At 43.8% G+C, this 23,285-nt stretch overlaps 1 protein-coding gene across 13 annotated transcripts in view; it reads right to left on the bottom strand.

The window, feature by feature from the left end:
- The window catches only part of KALRN (kalirin RhoGEF kinase), a 514,073-nt gene extending 492,017 nt beyond the window's left edge, over window positions 1–22,056 (bottom strand). For 9 of the 13 annotated variants that reach the window (XM_061471114.1, XM_061471453.1, XM_061471545.1 and 6 more), the window contains exon 1: window positions 21,777–22,048. In XM_061471114.1, the coding sequence (XP_061327098.1) occupies window positions 21,777–21,849 (73 nt within the window). In that variant the 5' untranslated portion in view covers window positions 21,850–22,048. Of the gene's footprint in view, window positions 1–21,776 lie in introns of all 13 variants that reach the window. The other 4 variants (XM_061471725.1, XM_061471773.1, XM_061472089.1 and 1 more) reach the window with 3 other exon arrangements.
- Between the last annotated feature and the right edge of the window lie 1,229 nt (window positions 22,057–23,285).

Raw genomic sequence — 23,285 nt, 5'->3', positions numbered from 1 at the left:
ACTATGGCACAAACATTGCTGAGAGTTCCATTTACTGACATTTACTCCTAGCACATGCAGGTTACAGACTTGGTTGCTTCTTTGTTTTTTAGTGTTTTATTAATTCACAGTCTCATTTTGAACATAAATATGAAAGCCTGGTGATTACTGGTGACACAAGAAGAATGTTTTTTTAGGAGATGCCGATCAACTAGTTGGAAGAACAGGGCTGAAAAAGGAGTTTCCAGCAAAACTTTCTTTTCACTCTGAAATATATTTTTGTTGGAAAATGTAAACTGCTCACAAACTAACAATTTCTATTCTATTTTTCTGGGAAGTTTTCAAACAAATTTTTTCAGTTATTAGTGCTTTTGTCCAAATATATCAAATTACCTGTTTTCCTTTTCATTTGAAAGCTCAAGAGGTTTCTCCTGGAACTATCAATAAACATGGACATTTTTACTGCTACCACCAAAATTTTCAAGATGACATGATGTGGGGACCATCGCACTACTGAGATGCAGAGATAGCATGAAAAAAGCATGAGAAATGGTAAGTGAACGGCCTGAATACCATGAAATTGGACTGAAATTCTACAAATAAGAGACAGTTGTTGCAGAAAAGTGGTGTTTAAGGTTAAAGGTAGCAATTCCAGCTCAAGCCACAAGCTCAGAGAGTACTGGCCTCCAGGCAGGTATATGATTTGAAGGAGACCAGGCAGCACTATAAATGCCAAGTATTCACAGAAAACACAATGAAACCATACCAAAGCCATCTGGGACGCAGCTTTTCCTGTGGTTTTGTGTCAATCATGCTCATCTCCAGAAATGCAGATAAACCATTCATCCACAGAAGTTTCCAAAATGTTGAGGACAGCCTCTAGGCTTAGTATAGACTTGTCTCTGCATATAGTTCAGCAAGCAGGAGGACCTGGACTGGAAGCACATGCTTGTAACACAGGAGAAATTGTAAATTTGACAAATGCAACCAGCTGAGGGCAGACTCTGCTCTGGGATTGCTCAGCCCCACTGGTGTCTGAGTACTGCCATAGGATTCTGCATCCTGGCCCCACATGTGTAAATAACCCCCCAGATTCCCCAGCAGCAGAGTCAGCCCTCTGAGTTGGACCTGTGGCTGTTGCCTGGTGTTACAGCCCTGTGTGAGTGTGCGCATAAGGGAGGGCATATGGGAATCAATGCATTGCTCCCCATGTGAGTAATGCTTATTGACAAAATGACTGGGTGTAAATGACTACAACAAAATTAAAACCAACGAAAAGAAGCTGATGGGCTGAGATGAAAGATACTGTATTCCTTCTGTGAAGGACAAACATATAATGCATTCGATGACCCAGAAAAACATAATCCAACATCTTGGTCTGTTCGTTACAAGTAAATGTCAAGAGAACTGAAAGAAGGAGAGGTCAAGTCTTCACCTCAGACAGCCAGAAGAATCACCGAGTTGCACGGTGATGTATTTGGAAATAAACACCAACAAGGGAAAGTCATTTCTCTTTGGTTGTCATCAGCTTGAAGGCTAGAAGGCATGAAGCTGTTACGTCATCATCAACACACCTGCAACATGCACTAGATGGGACTCCTGAAGGCAATGAGATGGGCCCCAGTGTTCAGGGGGCACACTGTCCAATGGCCCAGGCACCTTGCCTCATGACCACACAACATACACCTCACCGCAGCAGGGCTTCCTCCATATGGATGCTCAACTATTCTGAATGAGCATATACACCAAAATAGGATTCCCTTACCACTGCCTCCACCAGAAACTGAAACAGGTCCCATGTTGGCAAGAACATTTTGAGGTGCTGAATTACAGCATCCAGTGTGTATGCTAGTGGAATAAGAGGATCATATCTCTTGAGGAGGGGAGATGGGGTGAGAAGATGCTCTTTTGTAGGTGAGGATATCTTGGAAATATCTGCTGGCAGGTGGCACAGTCATGGCTTTTTGTGCAGACAGGTCATAGCATGTAGACATGACTTGCACAACCACTTCTAACAGGTTCCCCAAGGGAAAAGAAAGAGTATCCATCCTTTCAGCAGGCCTAACTCTGCTCTCACGCACACTAATGCTGAACCAGGGTAACTGAGTTTCAGCACACTGAGAAATCAATGAGATCACTGTCAAGTCCAGTGTCAAACACGCATACTTACAAACTTGCCCAAGAAAGCATTACAGGGATTTTTATACCATCTTCTGTGAACTAAAATCTTGAATGTTTCCACTCAGTTTTTGCAGAAAGTCTTGCTAGATCTGCCCCTCATCAGCATGTTAAAAGGCTGCGAAAACCCACAGAGGACCTTTCATGTCAACACTACATGTGTGTCAGTCATGTGCATAAACATCTGAAAATCACTGCTGTTATCCAGAAAATATTGCCAGGGTAGCAGCTTCCTTACAGCCCACGAAAGCAAGTGCAGTTTAAAGCAAAGCAACGTTGAAGTTGTTCTCAGTTGCCTGTAAGTGGGGAAAAAACCAGCCACTACCAGGCCTCTGGACAGGAATGTACATCTACTATAGAAGGCATCAGACTATAAACAGATAATCAGAGGTCAAACTTGGAAATCACCAGCTGCATCTCTAGCCTAGCCCTTAAACTATTTCATTACTTTCTATAAAACAAAGCTATTGTATAGAGCAAAAGTTGGGCAGCTTAGTGAACTCATCACCACAATTAGCACTACTCAGCCTGTGGTCCAACTCACAGCTCGGCTGCTGCAGAGCTGGGTTACCACCCTCTCCAATCTGTCGCTGTATCTGTACACAGTCACTCCCTAACCCGGTTGTGTCAAAATGATCCAGGTTGGCTTACTATTTAAAAGCATGAAGGGTTTTCTTTAACCCAGATAATATTGACTGATTTGGGTTAGAGAAGGACTGCACGTGCAGCTATGCCTGCAGATATCAGTCCTGCAGCACTGGGGACAGTGCCCAGCCACTCTGAGCCTGCCTCAGGTTAAAGCCTTTGAACCCAGCTCAGCTGCAAGCCAAACAGCACATCTGGCCACAGCTGCAGATACTGTTCAGAAAAAAAATGGCATATGAAGTTTCATTCAGTGTCATAGACAAACTATGGCATGTAAAATGTTAGGGTATGATTAACAGGAAACAACACTCAGCTTCAGATTACTGAAATATTCCATTACTGCAATTAAAAAAAAAACAACAACCAAACAATGGTGGTACTAATGGTTTTCATTTTCAACTAAATTCTTTATTTTAGGGTGACTAGGATTGGCTTCTTAATACTACATAGCCACACACAGAGATATATACACCTCACAGTACAGGGCATGGCTTCAGTCACCTCCTGAACTGGAGTTAAGTTTGTATTTGTTTTAGCCAACCCAACTCAAGCAAGATTAATTTTAAAATAGAATCACACTGGAAGAGCTGAGAAGCTTCTCTCCCATAAGCAGTATGACATCTGTTACCTGCACAGTTCAGCTCTTTCTCTCCCCCTATGCTAGCCACTGTCTTGCACACCAGAGCCCTTGCTTGGCTTCCCAGCCATGAGCAGAGCTCACCAAGGGACCCATGCAAACATGATCTGCAATTCAGAGGGAGAGGGAAACAGTTTTTTCCACCCTTCTTTTTTTCACCTGCAAAGAGGCATCAGATCCGTGCCCAAGATCACATTCAAGTCAGTGTCAAAAATAGCAATACTCCAAGAATCTGCCCCCCCAAGTTTCTTACCTAGACATGCCATACCATATCTCATTCAAGCAATCTCTGCTACCAGCCTAACATGAGAGCCAGGTCATGTCCTCCTGCAGACTAACATAGCTGTAAAGTGGGAAATGGTATTTTCTTGTTTCACAGAAGTTTGGTTAGACTGATCATATCCGGTTTAGTAAAATACATCAAGATCCAGCGATGAAAGATGTTCCTTAGGTGCAAAACCCTAACTAGTCATCTTCATTTAAGAACACGGGATCTAGTAACCAGAATTCTGGGGGAGATTTGAATGAATCTGAAGAATTAAGACTCTTCAGATGCATTTAAAAAAAAAAAAAAGTAGAAAAACTGGTTGCACATATGCTTCAGCATAGAAGTATTTATCTGATATGTAGCCAAAACCATTTTATCTCTGTAAGCAATCCTTAAACACTGCAGAATGCATTCACTGCTTTCATTACCAAATTACATTTTAAGAGTTCAGCAGCTAATTGAAGTTCCAAATGTCTTAAACTGGTTTGGCAACCCTGAGATTCCTTAATGGGCTTGCTATCCAAGAACTTTAGGGGGAAAGAATCAGCTGGATACTAAATATATACCCTAAAATAAGATGGATTCAAATTACACTAAGAAGCTGGCTTTTAAAGAGGGAGAACATTTTAAATGAAGAGTAAGGCTCTGGGTCAGAGGAGGTTCCATGATGTTGAAGCTTCAGCTCACACTCAAAACCACAGGACAAAAAGTCCTGTGAATTTTTCAAAGACACTGTGTTGGCCTAAATCTGTTCCTATTGAACACAAGGGCTGTTAATTTCAACAGAAAACTAATTAGGACAATGCTGTCCCATATACTTTGTACTATTAACGTATGCTTGTTAATAACCGAGGGCTCTAAAACCTCTTTCCTAGATAAAAAACATTTTATTTATTACTTTTCCAATTCACTCAACAGGAACAGTGAAAGGAATGAGCCTAAATCGGTTCCCCACACCAAAGTCCTCTGCATTTAACCAGTGCTGTGGTACTCAAAGCCAGGGGCGGGATGGTGATGAGCAGCATGAAGCTTGCAGGCTGGTCAAGCAGCCGCCAGCTCCAGAGGTCTAATGAGGACTCTTGCCCCGACTACATCAATAGCTTTTGGCAAACCATTTTCTGCCTCAGATCCTCACATTTATAAAGTGGAGATGATGACGGCATTCCGTGTTAGTAACTGTTATATGCACTGCTTTAAGTGTTATTATTTTATAGGTCTTTTCATCTGTAGCCAATAACCCAATTCTTAGAGGGAAACTGAGGTACAAAGCAACGCTAATTGCGTAACATCATCCATTAGGCCACAGCAGCAGGATCTGCATCTCCAGAATTGTACACTGTCCGCTAAACGTACCTAAAACCTTGGCAATACAAGGTGAAAATCTGCTTGCTGTTTGTCCAGCACTGTCAAAAAAATGGGATATCTGCTTACTTGTGCTAATACTGCTATTTGCAGCCCATCTTCCTCTTGCTCTTGTTCCTGCAGAGAAAGCACGATATTAGATTTGTAGAATCAAACTGTATGGGAAGACACTGTGATGGTAAACACAGGATTATGGACTTACTGCAGGCTCCAGCAGCAGCAAAAGCTGGTAATGATGTGGGCTGCTCACAGTCCTACATGAGAAGCTATAATGATGAACAAGAGGTGCACAGAACCAGACTAAGGGCTTTGCTTTTCACAGCAGCAACCTTCCCTCTTAGGATTACTCCAATGCAAAAAAAAATAACCAAACCACACCACCAAATTCTTGCTCTGCCCTGGATCAGTTTTCACTCAAGGGGATAATTGGTATTTAAGATGAACAGAAATAACTAAAGAACCTTCTGGTCTGACACAGAGCAGAAAAGATGAGAGGCATAAAATTAAAAGCCCAGTAAAAGTTACCATATTAGCACATAAGATTTCTGTATCCAAATTATTGCTCCTACCCAAAAAGGCATAACTGCTTCATCATATGGGGATGCAACACTTCTTCCTGTATCATACAGCTTTGCTGCCGAGGCAGCAACATTGCAACATTGCCACCTGTAAATATAACTTGGGGATACCTAAAACTTTGGAATGAAAGTTTCCAGATGCACCTAGATGCACGAACACCAGCAGAGTAAGCCATTAGAAATCTTATTTGAGCTGTCTGAGATAAAGCATGCCAGGCTTTACCTATGGGAGCCTCAGGTAAATTATGGATGCAGAAGCTCAAGAGCTCCTGTCAGAAAAGCTTGCAATTCAGCTTCTTCATGTGACACTATATGAACGTTACACACCAAAAAGCAGCAGAGGGACGGGATGTTGGGAACTTGGCTCCAGACAGCACCAGAAAGAGCACCCATTGATCTCAGACACTGGAGACAATCAGAACCTGCCTTTCCCCTTCTGTGCATACAACAGGTGCTGGCTCAACAAGCCTCTTATCAAGCAGCAGAAATAGGAAAGCTCTGCCTGACCAGCACATGGTCTTTAACAGCTTATAAATTTCTTTAACAATAACATCACTTCACATTTTACATCCCTTCTCATGCTGCAGGACTGCAATACACTTTGCCATCTTAAACAATGAGCTGTGATGTGCTGGACCCACATGCAGCCAGACAGGAAGAGCTGAAGATACGAGATGGTTTACTTCAGGCACGCAGGCTGGGGTGTGACGCAGGGGAAGCCCGTGTGTTCCCGGACGGCTTTGGTAGCAGCCGGGAAGGATGGGGTGTCTGGACGTGGTGTCTGCACGTGCTGTTCCTGACACAGCTGCCAGGGACTCTGTTTACAGTTTTACCTTGCCTACAGCAAGAGAGGTTATGCAAAGACAGTGGAGGTGCTAAGAATAACAGGACCTTTACCCTGAAGCCCTATGGAAGAGTCACAGATACAAATTACCTTTCAACACTAAAATGCAGCAACTGATAGAATCAAATTCAGCAACTGTTCATGCACACCAACACTGCAAAGCATACCCTCAGAGTAGAAACGCAGAAAAGCAAGAGGAGAATACAACTATCCCAGGAGGAATCTGGCCAGGACATTAGGAATGCAGCCTTCTTTTCCAGAAATTGTTCAGGGGGCTCCTCAGTTGCACCAATAGCTTCAAAACCATGGTGCTCAAGTCTTAACTTCAAAAAAAAAGGTGCAGTTTTAATATTTAGGGGCTCAAATGGATGGGTGCCAACAACAGAGCCTTCAGCACCTACTCATGCATGGAAGCTTTCTATCTAAAAATCCCATTTATCTGCAAAGTCCCAGCAGGACTACAGTATGATGGACACCTCCATGGCAATTTCTAAGCTTCCAAACTAATACATTCATTTATTTATCCATGTGTAAAAGTGTGACACTCAAGACAGCCTTCTAGAGCATCAGTACATAATTCAAAGCCATCTATTACAGCTTTCCCATTTGTTTCTGGAGGGAGAATAAACTCCAGTTAATTCAGCACAACAGAAACATTGTGCAGAATTACACAATAGAAATATTGAAACAGTTTCAAGAGACTGAATAGAAGATTTATATTCACTTTTACATGCTGAATGCCTCCTATGAGGAGGTACAAGCCCAGGCCAGTGATTGCCAAAAGTTAAACCACGACACACTGTAAAGCTCCTGTCCCACTGATGTTAACAGGAACTGTGCAAGGATGTGTCCAGACAAGACATCGGGGACTGATACTGCAATAGCCTGTGGCTTTCTCAATCAAGGTTGTTCAAGTTTATTTTACTGTAGCCAAGAGGTGTGGGTATTTTTAACTCCAGTGTTTTAAGGTCTTTCATGCACCTGTATCTGTAACTCTGCAGCAAAGCTAAGGATGAAACTTGTGCCAACTCCTGCTTAAAGTCACTGGTTATGGAGAATTTTAACATAACTTTTTACATAGTCAAAATACGTGTGTAATAGTGTTTCACAGAAGACGAGAGCTCCAAATCCAGACTCTCACCACTTGAAGGGAAACAGAACACTCAAGAAACTGCAGTATGAGCAGCATAGCTTTGTTTTGCCCAGCAGAAGACCTGCGGCTCTGCACTATCAACACACTGGACAAGAAGGATTGAGGATGGAGAGAATAACATGTTGCTGTCTGATACAGACTAGGATTGCAATGGCAAAACAGCGAATGGTGACACTCCTGTGAGCTCAGGCTGCACCAATGCAAAACATGGGTGCCCAAGACCAGTTCAAATCAGGTCATAACATCCAATTCATGAAAATAACCTTTTAAAAATAGATTGCTATAGTTGGCTTCCTCTGAACTGCTTCAGGCTGCTGCTCCAGCTACAGTTTGCAGGGTGTCCACACACAAAAGGAGAAGTAATGACTAGGGAGGTTTTAGTTCAGTTCCTGGAACAGCTCAAGAAAATACATACATAGATTGAAAGAGCAAAGAGTGAGCCAGGAGAGGAGATCCCTTCAGAAGTCATTAGCTGCAGCTGTTAATGTAGCTACATGTCAGAAAAAGAAAAAAACAGTAAAGGAAAAAAAAGGGGGAGATGGGAGCATAGTCCTGATTTGTTTGTCCATGCATTTTGCATGCCTGTTAGGCACCTTGAAGTCTGCCTTCTGCACCCACCTACTCGTTTCAAGATTTTCACTTTAACTTGCATAAATTATCTGTCTTACCCATTTGACATTCAGGTTTTTGGCATGCAGACAGAGGTCACTGCACACCCCAGGAGCAGGACAAGAGGAAAAGGAGTCACGGACTCCCCCCACAGAACTCCCTTGCTCAGTTCAACATGACAGAGGCCTGTTTGGATTGGGGCCATGTGGATAACAGAGCCGAGAGCAGGTTTGCTCCTCCTTAAGTCTTACAGGTATACATGCGCCAAAGGAAGCCATTGCTCGGAAGCTGTAGCCAGCAAAAAAAGGCTGTGCACTGGACTGGGGAGCAATGAAGGAGCAGTGACATTGTATTGGGTCTGGCTGAGATGGAGCTAATTTTCCCTATAGCAGCCCTCATAGTGCTGTGCTTTGCATTAGTGGCTAGAAAGGTGGCGATAACACATCAGTGCTTGGCTACTGGTGAGCTGTACTTGCACAGCATCAACTCTGTTTCTCCAACATTCCCCCTCACCAGTAGGCTGGGGGTGGGCAAGATCCTGGTAGGAGACACAGCCGGGACAGCTGACCCAAACTGACCAAAGGGATATCTCATACCATGTGGCATCTGCTCAGCAATAAAAGCTAAGAGAAAGGAGGAGGAAGGGGAGGCATTCATTATTTATGACATTTGTCTTCCAAAGCAACACCTACACAAACTGAAGCCCTGCTTCACGGGAAGTGGCTGGACATCCCCTGCTGATGGGAAGTAGAGAATAAAATCCTTTGTTTTCCTTTCTTCTGTACATGACCTTTGCTTTTACTTTATTAAACTGCCTTTATCTTGACCAACAAGGGTTTTTTCTGTCTTATTTTCTGCCTCCCTCCAGCCCCTCTCCTCAAACCTGCTGAGGAGGGGAGCAATAGAGCAGCCTGGTGGGTACCTCATGTCCAGCCAAGGTCAACCCACCATAGGCATTTACAGGGGGAGAGGGTTCAGGGTTCCCATACCAGTCTCTGCAGTCTACAGACCACTGACCACTGCCTTTGATATACCTCCCACAGCTTCTGTCTTTAAAGACAAGAAACACAAAGACAAGCTTCCAAAGAGGAAGCTTTCCTTTGTCTATATATTCACACAGGTAGATGCAACAGACTTTCTATTTCATTTCAGTGTGAGTATTACTCTTTGGAGAAGCACTTAATTACAACTCTCTGCAGTTCTCTCATTTACAGGATACATGGGGAATGTTACTGGTAAATAGAGGTGGTATGTGCAATCAATTCAGTGCTCTTCAGAAGGCCATGGGTATTTATTCTACCCTGGACAAAGACACATTAAGCAAACAGATGAATTTGAAGTAGTGACACACAGGTTTTACAGTTGCTAGATATATTTCCAAGAGGAAAAAGTTTAGGGAAAAAATGAAACCAAGAAAAGGAAATCATATACTACAGTTATAGCTCTGTTAAAATCTGCTGTATGGAACCAGTCAGGAGGTTTCTTCTCATGCCCCAAGTAACTAACGTGCCCACGGGAGACATCCACAGCACAAACTTTGTGGCAGTGGTTGGCTTTGCAGTGAAAGGGAATCTGGCACTTACAAAAGACAACAAAAGCAGGATCAGAGCTGTAAATGGCTCCTGACAGCATTCTTTTCATGAGGAGTTCTCTGTGAAATATGGAATATATTAGCAAACCTGGGCTGGAAAGCGAAGCATTTTTAGGTAGGTGGAACTTTTTAATAGCATGTCATTAAATCTCTCTTACATTTAATGTTTAATAGATATAACTTTCACAGCAGCACACTCATTACAAAAAGGCACAGGGGACCAGACCAAATAGCGAGCATAACAGACTCAGAGCCCAAGTGCCTCATTTTGTCAGCATTCAGGTACCACAGTGACGAGCAAAATTATCTGGGTGTCTTAACACATTAAATTAGAAGTATCTTTTATTCTGCTACCAGTCCTCTTTGGCCACATCCCCACACAAGTCTGTCAGCTGAACAGAGGCAAAAATTTCTGCCTGTGTAAATTACTGTAGCTCCTCTGCTGTCACTGGCATTGGGCCATTTTTCATACCAAATGTGGCTCTGACCTACGTATATTTAAAAATAGGGTCAGTGTAATAAAATCTTAAAACCGTTTGACTGGTTGGTGTGGACATAGGCAAGGTGTGTTAATCCCATTTCCAGGACTAAGGCCAAGGCATACAACCTGTCTGAAGTAGGTCACCTGCATCCATATATAGGCACACCTACCAAGTGGTTTAAGAAGAGCCAAGTGTTTGCACATCTCTCTGATTTCATCTGTCACCTCAGCTGTGACTTTTGACAATCCTATAGTAAAAAAAGGATTGGTGTGCTTTTCCTGGCCCATGCCCTGCTGACAAAAGGTAAAGCCATGCAGCACTTTGCCAGGGTTTGATCCTCCACCATGACACAGGTTTTTGAGATACACATGCACAAGGTCCATAAAACCTCAATAAAACCACTTACTACAGCTTTGTGCCTGATTATCCCCTTTTTCTTATAGATGGGTTTGATGAGACTTCCCTATTCTACACAAAGACTGTGACTATATAAGTGTTCTGAAATGCTGTACTAATTCTGTGTATTATTTCTAATTACTATTATCTCCATTACTACTGCACACCAAGGATGACGATGGCTGAGCCAGGCAAAGCAACTAGCATTCATCCTGCACATCTTGAGCACTGCTTGACTTCAGAGGTGGATGTTGTAGAAACCTGTCCTTTGACTACCCAAGTAAAAACCTAACAGCTATTGATTTTGAGCTATTGCACATAAGCATCCTAAGGCTCCTAAGCACAAACATCATGACAGCTGAAGCTGGATCAAGCACTGCAATCAAGCTCTCTCACAGCAAACAGGCCCAAGCTGCCAGTTACAGCTTGTCGCACAACTCAATGAAGACAAGCAGCTCTTTAAATAAGAAATAAATAAATCTTTCCCCATGATAAGGGCTTACATTCTGGGACATGTCATTTTTACAAATTCCCATGACAATACAGATCAGTTTTAATTGATCTGAACTCATCTAACCAACAAGGTTAGATGAGTTCAATTTTATCAGCAGAGGTGTTTTAAGCCAATGCAGTGTTAACAACTTTCTCCTGGCCTCAAAGAGTTCAAGACCATCTCATTAGGAATTTGATAAATAACCTGAAGCAGCAGACAGATTACAGACTAACAGGGATCTGTAATAGATAGCTGACCTATTTAACACTCCAGCTAACTTTTGAGCAGAATTGAGTTGAACAGGAGGAAGCTGCTAACAGGAGATTCGCACACTGTAGATGTAAGTCGTTGAAGCTCACAAGATCATTACTATCTACCTGGTAGGCCTGACTTGCACCTTCAGACTCAATTTATCTGAATGCTTCAGACATACTCTATTAGCACCACTCCTGAACTCTTTGCCTTAGTACAGAAAAGCAGAGCAAGGGAAGTTAAATTGCTGCGAACACAGTGGCAGTCAAATGCAAGGAGGCTGGCTCTTCACGACATATTTCTGTGAACAAGAGGCATTAAATGTAAAGCAGAACACCCAGCAGTTTTAGCTCTGTGTCTTCATTTCGTAGAGAAATGCCTTCTCTCCACAGTATGAAAGCAAGACAGGCATTTGGTACAGTCACCATTAAAAGACTGCAGTGTGATAATAATGGTCTTGGATGATGAGGAGCATCTCCTATAGAAGAGGAAACCTTGCTATTTTTCCTGTGCTTTGCAGTACCTCCTATGGCTGCCTTCTTCATTCTGAGCATGGTACGTGCATAGTCTTTGCCTCTTCCCTCCTTTCACTATGTACCCAGCCAAAGTCTGCCAATTTTTTTCTCTCATATGTCAGAAAACCTACCTTTGGGTTTCCATCCCAACTCTAATCAAACCTCTTTGTCTTGTTTCTGTGACTTCATTTGCCTTCTGACCTTCCCATTTCATTAGGCTTCTGACATCACCCATTTCCCTTCCACAAAGGATGCAGGCATGCAGGCTGCAATCCCTTTCTCAGCCAACTGCCCTCCAGCGCTAAAGTGCTCTGCTAGATAGCTTTGTTCCATAGGTGTTTTTTTTAGGTTTCCCTACAATTTTCTCATTTCTTCCCTATTCTTCTGCTTGTACCTTATTCTCAGCCATACCCTCTGCTCCACACCCAGTGCTAGACTCTCTAACTCCTCTGCCTTGTCCTTCAGGACAGTCAAACCAAAGGAGAAAACAAGCCTTTGGTTAAGTGAATTCATAATCCACTTGATGGTTGTTATCATAAGCATCTGATGGCAGAGAATCATCTTTCTGTTCAGTGTTCATGCAGCGTCTGCTTCAGAAGGAACTAATCCGTGACTGAGACAGTAATGCAAATAATAAGCTCTGGTAGAGAACCACTGTAACATAAAGAGAATATTGCAGGCCCTATAGGAGCATAGCCCTGCTGGAAGTTATACTGCATCTCCTCACAGTCCCTGGAATGGTCTCCTGCACCTATAGCTTTAAAAGCTACACAGAATGACAGGTACAGCACTTGAAGGGCCTGCTGAAACCAAAGGCAATCTGCTGAAACTTTTCAGCTGGAGTTTCCACTAAACTTGTCCCATGGGAAAAGACAGTAGTAAACAGTGGAAGTCAAACACAGTCCAGACATTTCCACAGAAAGTAAATCTGCTTCTACAGAGTACTGCATATTTCTTTCTAGCTATTATTTTTAACCTCTTGCAGATTTATTTTTACTACAATTTAAACGTATCTGTTATATGCCATAACATTATTATTATGAGACACACTAAAATAGCAAAGTATTCTAGGCACTTGGTACTATTTTACAGAACAGGGAATTAAAGCTAGTGATGACTGCAGAATCACTGCAGCAGCCACTAATACATAACCCCCTTTCAGCTTACTCCTTATACATCCTCTGTGGACAGAGGGATGATGAACAAAAATTGTGTAATTACTCAATTTCACAAATGGGGGGACAGGGTTGGGATTAAAATGCATCCAGTGGAACAAACTTCTGCCTGCTGCTACCAGCAGCTGCACAGCCTTGGGCCCACATCCTGCAATCACCAAATCCCCCAGCTAAGCCTGCACATCTCGTACTGAAAACTACCTAGGATTGACACATACCTCAGAATCATGTAATTATTTGGGTTGAAAAGGACCTTTCAACCCCATGCAGGGACATCTTCAAATAGAACAAGTTCTCAGAGCCCCATCCACCCTGACCTTGAATGCTTCCAGTGATGAGGCATCCACCACCTCTCTGGGCAACCTGTTCCAGCATTTCAGCACCCTCATTGTAAAAAGCTTCTTCCTTGTCTTTAGCTGAATCTAACCTCTTTTAGTTTAAAACCATTACCCTTTGTCCTATTGCTACAGACCCTACCGAACTTTCCTATAATCCCCCTTTAAGTACTGAAAGTTTTCCCCACAGCCTTCTCTTTTCCAGGCTGAACAACCCCAAGTCTCTCAGCCTTTCCTCATAGGAAAGGTGTTCATTCCATCCCTCTGATTACTTTTGTGGTCCTAAACTTGAAGCTCTCATTCCATTTTTCACTAACCTGTTTTAAATAAGCAAGAGTTTGTACAAGGGCCTCAGGTTTCAGCTTCATAATGTATACTCTATTAAGTCTAATAAAATACATTTAAATAAATAAATTCTTTGTCAATCAGCTTAGCTTTTTAGTGCTCCAACACCTGTGAATGTCTATCTGTAACAAAACAAACTATGGCAGAGTGTAACTTTCCACTCCTGAAAAATCACTGCTCCAAAGCTCTTTGTTTTCAGCTTGGATCCTGTTCGGCACAACAGTTTGACATTCACTTACAAGACTGATGAAAAAGATGCACTGCTAATTTTCTAAGTGCTATGCCAGCATCTCTGGGGGCCATGCATTCACCTACCTTCCCATACAGTAATGTGATTTGCTATCAGCTAATAAAATGGACTTCACATCAGCTAAGGAAAGTATTTAGTCAGGGTATCCCCCTCTTTGTTATTAAATAATATATTCATGGCAAAGAACTAAAGTTGACAACATCTTTAAAATACTATTTTTTTTCCCACCCCCTAACATGGGGGATAGAAGCTGATAATCCCTGCAGATCTTTTTCTCCCCCATTGCCCCCGTGGTTTATCATGTCCAATTAGCCATCTGCCATGCCTGCACTGCCATACAAAGGAAGCCCCCTCTCCTCCACCACAGCCCATCAGCAGGGCTATTGTCCCAGCTGACAAACAAGAATCAGACACTATTGTTTACAGCTGACGATGCTGCTCCCAGTGTAGGCTGCCAGTTGCCATTAAAACAGAGGGAGCATGAGGGTACACTCCAGGAGTCAGGAACCACGCCAGCAGTGCCAGTATTACCAGGGAGCCTATATAAAGCTCTTTTCACTATATATAATCTAATTTCAGGTAATTAACCAACCTGGGCCAACTACCACTGTTGATAACCTGGCTGTGTTGCAGCATGCCTGACCTATGCCTTTACTGTGCTTTACCAAGCACTCACCTTGCAAAGAAAGGCTCACAATCCCCAGGAGTCAAATCTTTCCTTGTAACCATTTTTTGTTATTACTTAAAGGTAAGGCATGTCTTCTGCCACTTCAGCAGAGCTTACTCCACACACACATACCGAAACAGTTTAAAAAAGCCTGTCAACTCCACTAAGTCTATACGGATACCAATTATGCAACAAGGTAAATTTAATTTCTCTCACAAACGACACACACTTTTTCCCAAGGCCACTTCACTACAAGAAATGACCACAGCAGCTGGTCTGCCAGTCACCAGGATGTTAAATTGAGGATCATTTCCTCTTATTATTCTCAGCAAGGCATGATGTGACCTTACGCTAAAAACTACAGTCTGCCTAATTATGGTAGTTTTGTTTCATCAGTGAAGCTGAAATGCTGGTTCATGCAATTAAGGTTACAAAAAAAAAAGGAATTTTGTTTTTAGTTTTAAAGGCAATTTGTTGCCTTGAAGTGGGAATGTGACAAATTAGGCCCATGTACCTGAATGTTCCCAGTCATTATACTGTGTAATTTAGAAGAAACAGAAAACAACCCTAGATTTTAATAACAAAGCCACACATGTTGATAAGAGAGAAAGAACCCTGATAAACCACAATTTGTTCTAGGCACTAGTTAATAAAAAATGAGCAAAAAAGAAATAAAAAGAATATTTATAGTTTAAAGTCAAAACAGAATTATTTCCTAAGCCCTTGATTAGGATACAGGAATTACTTAAACTTCAATAAATGTTTTACACTCCAGCACTGAACATACATAATTTTAATATACCACTTTGAATCTTCACTGAATAGTTCAAACTAAAGTAAATAAAAGGCAACTGAAACTGATGTTATTCCACAGTAACCCCATAAGTAACAACTTTCACAACAACTTACAATAAAATCTGCCGTAGATTCAAATAGTGGACTCATTCTGAACCAAATATGAATTACAACATGAAAACTTAAATATTTTGCTGAAATATTACTCTATTCTTAGCACAAAACGCCGTAAATCCCATTTCAACACACTGCAGTCCTCGTATCACTCAGGTGACTAGATTTATGATTGCCATTGCAGTGCCTGGGCCAAGGTCTATTTTTAGTTATATCCATGAAGACTCCCAGGCAATTCATCCAAAGTGCTCTGGATCTGCATGACAGTAACCCAATCTGTCCCATAACTGATTGAAAAAAATGCAAAATATTGTGACTTTTCTTTTACAGCACTCCACACTTCAGGATTCTCTATCCAGACAATCATATTTGACTTCTTTTTTTGGATCCAGCTTTCTTTTGCAACACATATACTGTAATACTTGTTCTTATCCTTGCTAGACTCACTAGGCAAAATACCTCAAGTGGCAAAGTTCTTTCTGTTAAACACAGGGTGCATGTGCCATGCAAGGCTGTAAAACAGGAGTTGTTTATCCAAAGAAATATTAAAAGCACGACACCAGTCCAAATCAAACAAAAGCACAAATACCTCTAAGTTTTTTCATGGCTTACTCTAAGTTCCAGCCATAAAATGCACAGTGCTATGGGTTTGTAAGGCCTAAATCTCCATAAGTATTTTCTTTGATATAACTATGAAGTACTTAAATACCACTGGGTACTGTATGGTACATGTCGCCATGGAGCAGTAAAGTTGCTATACATCCATAATCAACCTTCCTAGGGACCACAAGGTCACAGCAGCTGAAACAACAGAATACTTCATCCCCCAACCTTCAAGAGGCCCAGAGCACCTGTCCAGCCAGAAGACTCCCTAGTGGGATCTTAACACGAGGGTGTGCTTGAAAATAAAAAACAAAAAGAAACCCCTACCAAACCTATCAAAGTTGCTCCCATTTTTAAACCCTATTTTTTTTTCCCAGCAGGCTATTATTATGGGACTTGATAAATTACACTATTGGAGGCAGGTGGTAGGAAACAGCAATAGTTATATTTGCCTAGCCAAGTCGGATGCTCTCTTGTATCCATGCAGCTCATTATCTCAAGACACACACAGCCACCTAAGGCCACATGCAAAATGGTCTATACAGGTACTAAGAGTGTTATACAGGACTCCTCCTTGATGACTTTGGGATAACACATTTCTTCTTTCAGAGTTTCAACCCCAAAATGCAGTGTAGGCTACATGTTTCCCCCCAATGACTTCTGTAGGTGCCATATAAAGCTTACTGTATTGCATGCACAGTTTACTAATGTCTGTGCTATAACCTTATACATATTATACCTGATTGCACCCTGTCTTGAACATCAAGGATTGTGAAGTTCAGTATGTACAAGCTCTAAACATAAGCTAGGTGTGAAGGGCTGCTTCCTCTGGAAGTAATTCTGCTCAATATAAATTGAATTAATATCAAATAGAATAAATGTCTTCCTACTGGTCTATAACACAATGCAATCTCATCCAGAAGAAAGACATTGTAGATGACTATCAGATGTCACCTCCGTTGCCCTGTATGTACTTCTGAGTGTGGAGGAAGGAAGAGGTACAGGAAAGAAATGCCTTTCTAAACATAAATCACCAATTAAAATTGCTTCCTTCTAGGAAAAGACAGAAAGCGATCCTTCCCTTTAGTCACATACCTACCAAGACCTCTCAAATCACCTATGTCCTTTGCCGTGTCTACATGCCAATTTCCAGACTAGCAAAGCTTCCTCCAAGAGTCCTGAGGAGGAGGCAGTGATGGGATAACAGCAGGGCAGAGCCATGCAGCCTTCCCTACGCAATGGGCACCCAGTGACAGAGGCTTGGGACGAGCTGGGTCGCCACATGTAGTGACATAACTGTCCTCCCAACATCAATCATATGAAAAAAAAACTATATTAGACAGTAAGTAAAGAAAGGAACAGGACTCATATTCCTGACAGGGCCAGATGTCAAAGGCTCCAGAGAGCAGTACAGGTTTTAATTAGCAGCATCACCTTAAAGAACACAGGAGCTTTCCAATTGGTAGGCACAACCTGACAGTCTTTTCTACAACAGTCTCCTTTACAGGACATATTACTAGACCAGGCCTTATAAATTATAAAGCCTCAAGGTAAGGAAGCCAGGAGTCATGCGAACACCTCACCCCCAGTAGCAACTCAACTGAATCAATTTATGTGCTTTAGAAGACACTTGATTCCATCAACCTCAAGGAGCACTTCTCTGCAGACATCATTTCAAGCATATCTATTGATCAAACAGCCTGGCCACTGCCAGTCATTGTAAAGTTATTTAATAGCGGAACTGCCAGTCACTCATGCACAAATGAACACTGGAAGTATAACCAGCTAGTGGAAAGCAGAAAGCAAACGGAATAATTCATCACAGTCAAAGGAGATGGAACAATATCAATTTTCAACTCACAGGAAGTATTGATGACAGAGTCAGCATTTTTGTATCAGATATAATCAATGTTAACTTAAGTGCCAGAAAAATAAATTGGAAAATAAAACTGTGCTTTCTAGTGGATATTTCTTATTGATGATTACCCTTGCCAGTAATTGGTAGTTTGCTAAATTGTTCTCACTGACCTCTATAAATATTTTTTTGTAAAGGACTTCCTTGTATGTTTCGCTTCTGCCTCGAAAACACACTGCAGAAGTTCCTGCAGGTTAGGCATGAAGGTAAAGCTTTTCTTCTGTATCTGTATCCAAAGGATATCTGTCATTTGTATGCTTTATAAAGTGACTTACTTTATATTTGAAACAACAAGTAGTTGGATTCAATTCCATGCAATATAAAAGTCTCAGTACACATTTAATATAGACTGAGAGTTCCAGAGAACTTGCTCATATTTTATCTGTCACCAAAATAAATGTTAGAAACTTAATAAGGCATACCTAGGCATAGATTTGGTTTCTTACTCAAATATAAGTTCAAACAGAAGTGATAGACATCGTGCAGAAATTACTGCCTCAATTCAGCAGCCACTGTTATCCCAGAAATCAGAGCTGGGGACTGCAATAGTCGTTTCTGCCCTTAAGGTCCTTCTCCCTGTTAATTTTTAGCCCACTTGCATGGGAGTGATTCTCTAAAAGACTGAATTACTCGCTGCATATATCTGATGGTGAAAATCAGAACAGTCCCAGCCCTGCCTGTCTCCAGGGAGGTTTGACTGACTGCCAGCATCAAGCACACAGGTGTTAAATCCAGCCTTTTTAAAAAAGTCATTCCTAGTTTTCATCACAGTAAGCACCAGAACAGACCCTTCTTTATTACCTTGTGTTAATTCCTTCAGTTTAACTTTCCAGATCCAGCTCAGAGAGCTACTATCTCAGTTGTCATGGCTGATGAGGGACTACTACCCCTAAGTGTTTGGGTGCTGCGGGGGGAAACACTGCACATGGCGCCATTCACAGCATCAGGCTCTTCTGCTGATACCAGGGAGCAGCCTAGGCATCCTCCCAGCACAGTGCAAAGCCCAGCCAGGTGCTAAAAGCCTCAGAGGAAGACACTAGTTGTTCAATTTCTTTTTTTTTTTTTCCCCCCCCAAGAATAACAAGTTCATGCTTTTCCATGTAGTAGCTGTGAATTTGGGAAGAGTTTAGGCAGTTTAGTGTACAATTGTGCTATTGGAGCAGCTAATAAACCAGATAGATAGATTCATTTTTTTATTTGATGTGAATATATGAGGGCTTTTAAGCCACAATGGTTATGCTTTACAAATTCAGAATACAAGTCAGGACAGAAAGAATAGTAAAAAAAAGCTAACATCAAGGGGAAAATGATGCTAAGTCAATGCAGGCCTCTGCAGCTATTTATAAATCAGACCCTATCTCACAGTCCTTACTCAAGCAAGATTACCACTGACAGCCAAAAACAGAAGTGGAAGAGTCAGTTGTGTTCTACCTGCAGTTGTTTCCCAATGTCCCACACCAGCTGTTCTCTCTGCCACCCGTTAAAACCAACTTCAGTCAGGCACATCAGCAGTACACACCCCAGAAGTGAACAGTGCACAAACAAGCAGGAAACCAGCAGTGCAATTTCATGCGAGTCATGCCTGCTCTCAAGCTTTTCCCCATTTCCCAGTGATGTTGCCTGGCCAGTGTGACAGCTGACAACCAAAATTAATTACTAATAGGGTTAGGTTGGGGTTTTTCTTCATGTCATCTTTTCAGGCACAGGATGCTCCATAACAGCACAGAAAGAAGAATTTTGACATCTCCTTCCATGAAGCTTAAGGTAGATGAGACAACCTTCAGTGATGGCCTATGCTTCAGTGGCAGGACATGGCCTAGGCACCTCCTTCAAGCCCAGGTTCCTGTGAATTTGTTTCCTCCACATGCAGAGATTTTAAAAGACTTCCAGAGCTCTCTAGGTGACAAATATATTCATGGACCTACAGGTGAAATTTCAGGTGAAGGAGGCAGACTGGGAGAAATGTCCAGTCACATGGTTCCTATGCTTTTTGCCTCATTTAGGAATACTTTTTCCATATAAGCTAGACAGACTTGACTGTCCAAATTCAATTCTGCAAACGTGCTTATGTTGAGGAGGCAGTGTCACAGAGAAATGATACAGCTTTGGATGAAGGAGGGGAGAGAGGGAGAAAGAGAAAAATGGAGAGAACATTAATTAACTGGTTCCTTTTAAAAGGAAAATTGGTGAGTTACTATTTTTCCTTGGGTTTTGGGATTGTTGGTTTTTTGTGGTTCTGTTTGGTTTTGTTTTGGGTTTTTTCCTAGTTTTTAAACACATCTGTCATTGTTGAGAGTTTGGAAAATAGCTTGTTACCAGGTAGGCTATCAACAAGCAAATATCCTATGGCTTAATGGCTTCTGGATCACAAGATATGCACAGCCAGACCTTATTATAGTTATCCTCTAGATCAAAGGGTTTTCACATAAGTGGGGTGCAGTCTACCATAGCAGGGAGCTGCTGCAGGCCTTCAGGATTTTACTTCTTTAAAGTTTTGGTGATTACATAATTGGTTTCTTGCAGCTGGGGCTCAAAGCACTGTGTGTAGCTAATGAGCAGGTAGAAGGAGGAAAACAGCTGAAAAGCAAAGTGTTGACAAGCAGCTGTGGCAATAAGTGTCAGTCTAGCCTAAAAGGGTCAATCCCCTTATGAAATAAACATTTAATCCTTTACATTTTTAAACTAAAAATCTACCAAGAAACCTATAATACTTCCTCAAGATCTTGTTGGGGGAGGAGAGGGAGAAGAGACAACGATGACACACGGACACAACACAGACCACGAGTTGCTTCAGTTGAGATGCTGATACGGTGCAAAGCCACGTTTCAGAACTGGGGGTTCCCACACAAACACCACAAACAGGTGGTGCAGTGAGGACCCCAGCACGTACCCACTGCCCACAGAATTTAATTAACCACTGTATCATTAGCGAAGGCCCCCCACCACACTCTGCTGTAGCCCAGCTACACTTCTGCTCCACTTCAGCATCCTCTGAAACGGGAGAGCGAAACACAGAGCTCTCCTCATGCAGCCCTGAAACACTCTGCTAGCCCGTCCCCGAGAGGTCAGCGTCCCCAGCCGGCAGCGGGGCTGCAGGCAACCGGTGCCTTGAGTGCCTCTGCCCTCGCTACCCACCCGAGAGCGGCAGCAATAGCGCCCAGCGCTTCGCCGGCTGCGCTTCCAAATATCGGCCGGTAGCCGGGCGGCCACCGCCGCCGCCCGGGGAGGGGGCCAGGCAGGGCCCAGCCGGTGCAGCCTCCCGCGGGAGCGGCAACGCAGCTGCTTTCCCCGAGCATCCCCGCGAGGCTTTTGTGCATGCCCGGGGCGACTCCCCTCCCGAGGAGGTCGGCGGCGGGCGCGTAACCCCGCGGTAGCATCCTCCCGGAGGCGGGAGGGGGAGCGGGGCACGGACGAGCCGAGGGTCTGCGGCGGACAAAGCAAGGAGGCAGGCTGGGGACCCCTCCATGCCATGCCCTTCTCCTCTCCCCTTCTCGCAGCTCCACTGCCGGCAGTGCTCGCGCCGCCGCAAGCCCCGCATCCCACGGTGGAGGTAGGGCCCGGCGCTCCCCGACCCCTTCCCCTGCAGCTACCCTACCTGTTCGGAAGAAAGCATCCACCTCGGAGTCGGGGACAGCGCCTTCTTCTGCCGCTCCTTCGGCGGGATTCATGGCTGGGGGAGAGGTAGCGGCGAGCCCGGCGGCTGGCAATATCCAGTGAGTTAGGGAGGAGGAAAGCCGAGAGAGAGAAAAAGAGGGAGGGAGAAGAGGAGGAGAGGGAGGGATGGAGGCGCGTTTAGCAGCGAGCCCAACAGAGCGCCGCCAGGATCATCCCTTCCGCGGTGTCTGCGGGGCGGCTGCCCCGGGGCTGGGCTGCGCTGACCCTGGGCTGCGCTGGGCGGCACGGCCTGGGGCGGGGTGCCGGTGCCGAGCCCAGCCGCCGCCAGCCCCCTCCCCTCCACCCGCTATTGTTCCGACCTGCTCCGCTCCCCGCCCGCCCGCCGCTGCCGCTGCCCCTTGCCGCGCTGACAGCCCAACCCGGCCCGGCCCCCGCCGCCTCCCTACCGGCACTTCCTGAGGCGGGCCGGGCCGAGCCGGCTGCGCGCCCCCCGCCGCTGGGGCAGGCGCTCGGCAGGGCGAGGGCCGGGTCCAGCGCTGCCGGCGGGGCGGGCCGGGCACAGGTGCGAGCACGGGCGCCCCGGCGCGGGGGTGTTATTTCCTACCCCTGGGCGGTCCGCAGCCGTATCGTTGTGCATCACCCGCCTGCACCGCTGCCAACGTCTCCCCTCTGATGAAGAGCCGCGGGGGCACGGCGCAGCGCTCGGCTGTCAGCTGGGCAGGTACTCGGTGCCCAGATTGAACGCTGGTGTGTTACACGGGAAAAAAAAAATAAATCTTTGCTTTGTTCCGGGGTTTGGTCATGGGTTCGGGCTGTGGGGGCCTGCTTTGGGGATTGGTTTTGTTTATTCATGGGCTGTGGGGCACGATTGTTTTGGAAACGATCAGTGAAACTGCATGTTGTTGCAGGTATTCCTTCATGTTTTATTCTCTACAGTCCTAGGCGACTGGGGAGCCAAAAAGGAGTTTGAAAAGCCAAGACACTGGTCCCAGCTCAGACGCTGATTCAGCTAGCTCAGTGATTTGGATTCCTTTGCTGTAGCTGCAATATTTGTGATTTGGGACAATAATTGGTGTCTCAAAAGGAGTCCTGTGAGGAATACTTGTTTGTCGTTTTTTAGCAGCTTAGTCAAATACTACTCTGTGAGCCCAGCTATCAGGATTTCAAGTACAGACAAGCAAAGATAGGCAGAAAGGCAGACGTTTGCCATTTGGGCACTTTATTTTCTTCTGTTCACCTATTTGAAGTCTTACCAGCTCCTCATTCTTCCGTAATCGCGTAACAGCTCTAAAACTAGCAGCCTCCTTAAGGAGAAATGTTGCTGTACCACCTATTCAAAACACTGCTGTAAAACAGGAGTGTTACTCTCACACCTCACAGTTGTTCGTCCTTGCTACCTTTACTGTAAGAAAGAAAAAACAACTCTTGGAATTATCACCCCTCTGCTGTATTACCAGTCAGTTGGATAACACTGACTGGTTGGATAGCT

Source organism: Pezoporus flaviventris, unplaced genomic scaffold, assembly GCF_033815535.1.
Source record: "Pezoporus flaviventris isolate CSIRO_AGI_PZ_B2104156 unplaced genomic scaffold, CSIRO_AGI_Pfla_v1 ptg000001l, whole genome shotgun sequence".
Lineage (NCBI taxonomy): Eukaryota > Metazoa > Chordata > Aves > Psittaciformes > Psittacidae > Pezoporus > Pezoporus flaviventris.
Note: the sequence above shows the minus strand (reverse complement) of the source record. Positions and strands in the feature narration are given on the sequence as shown.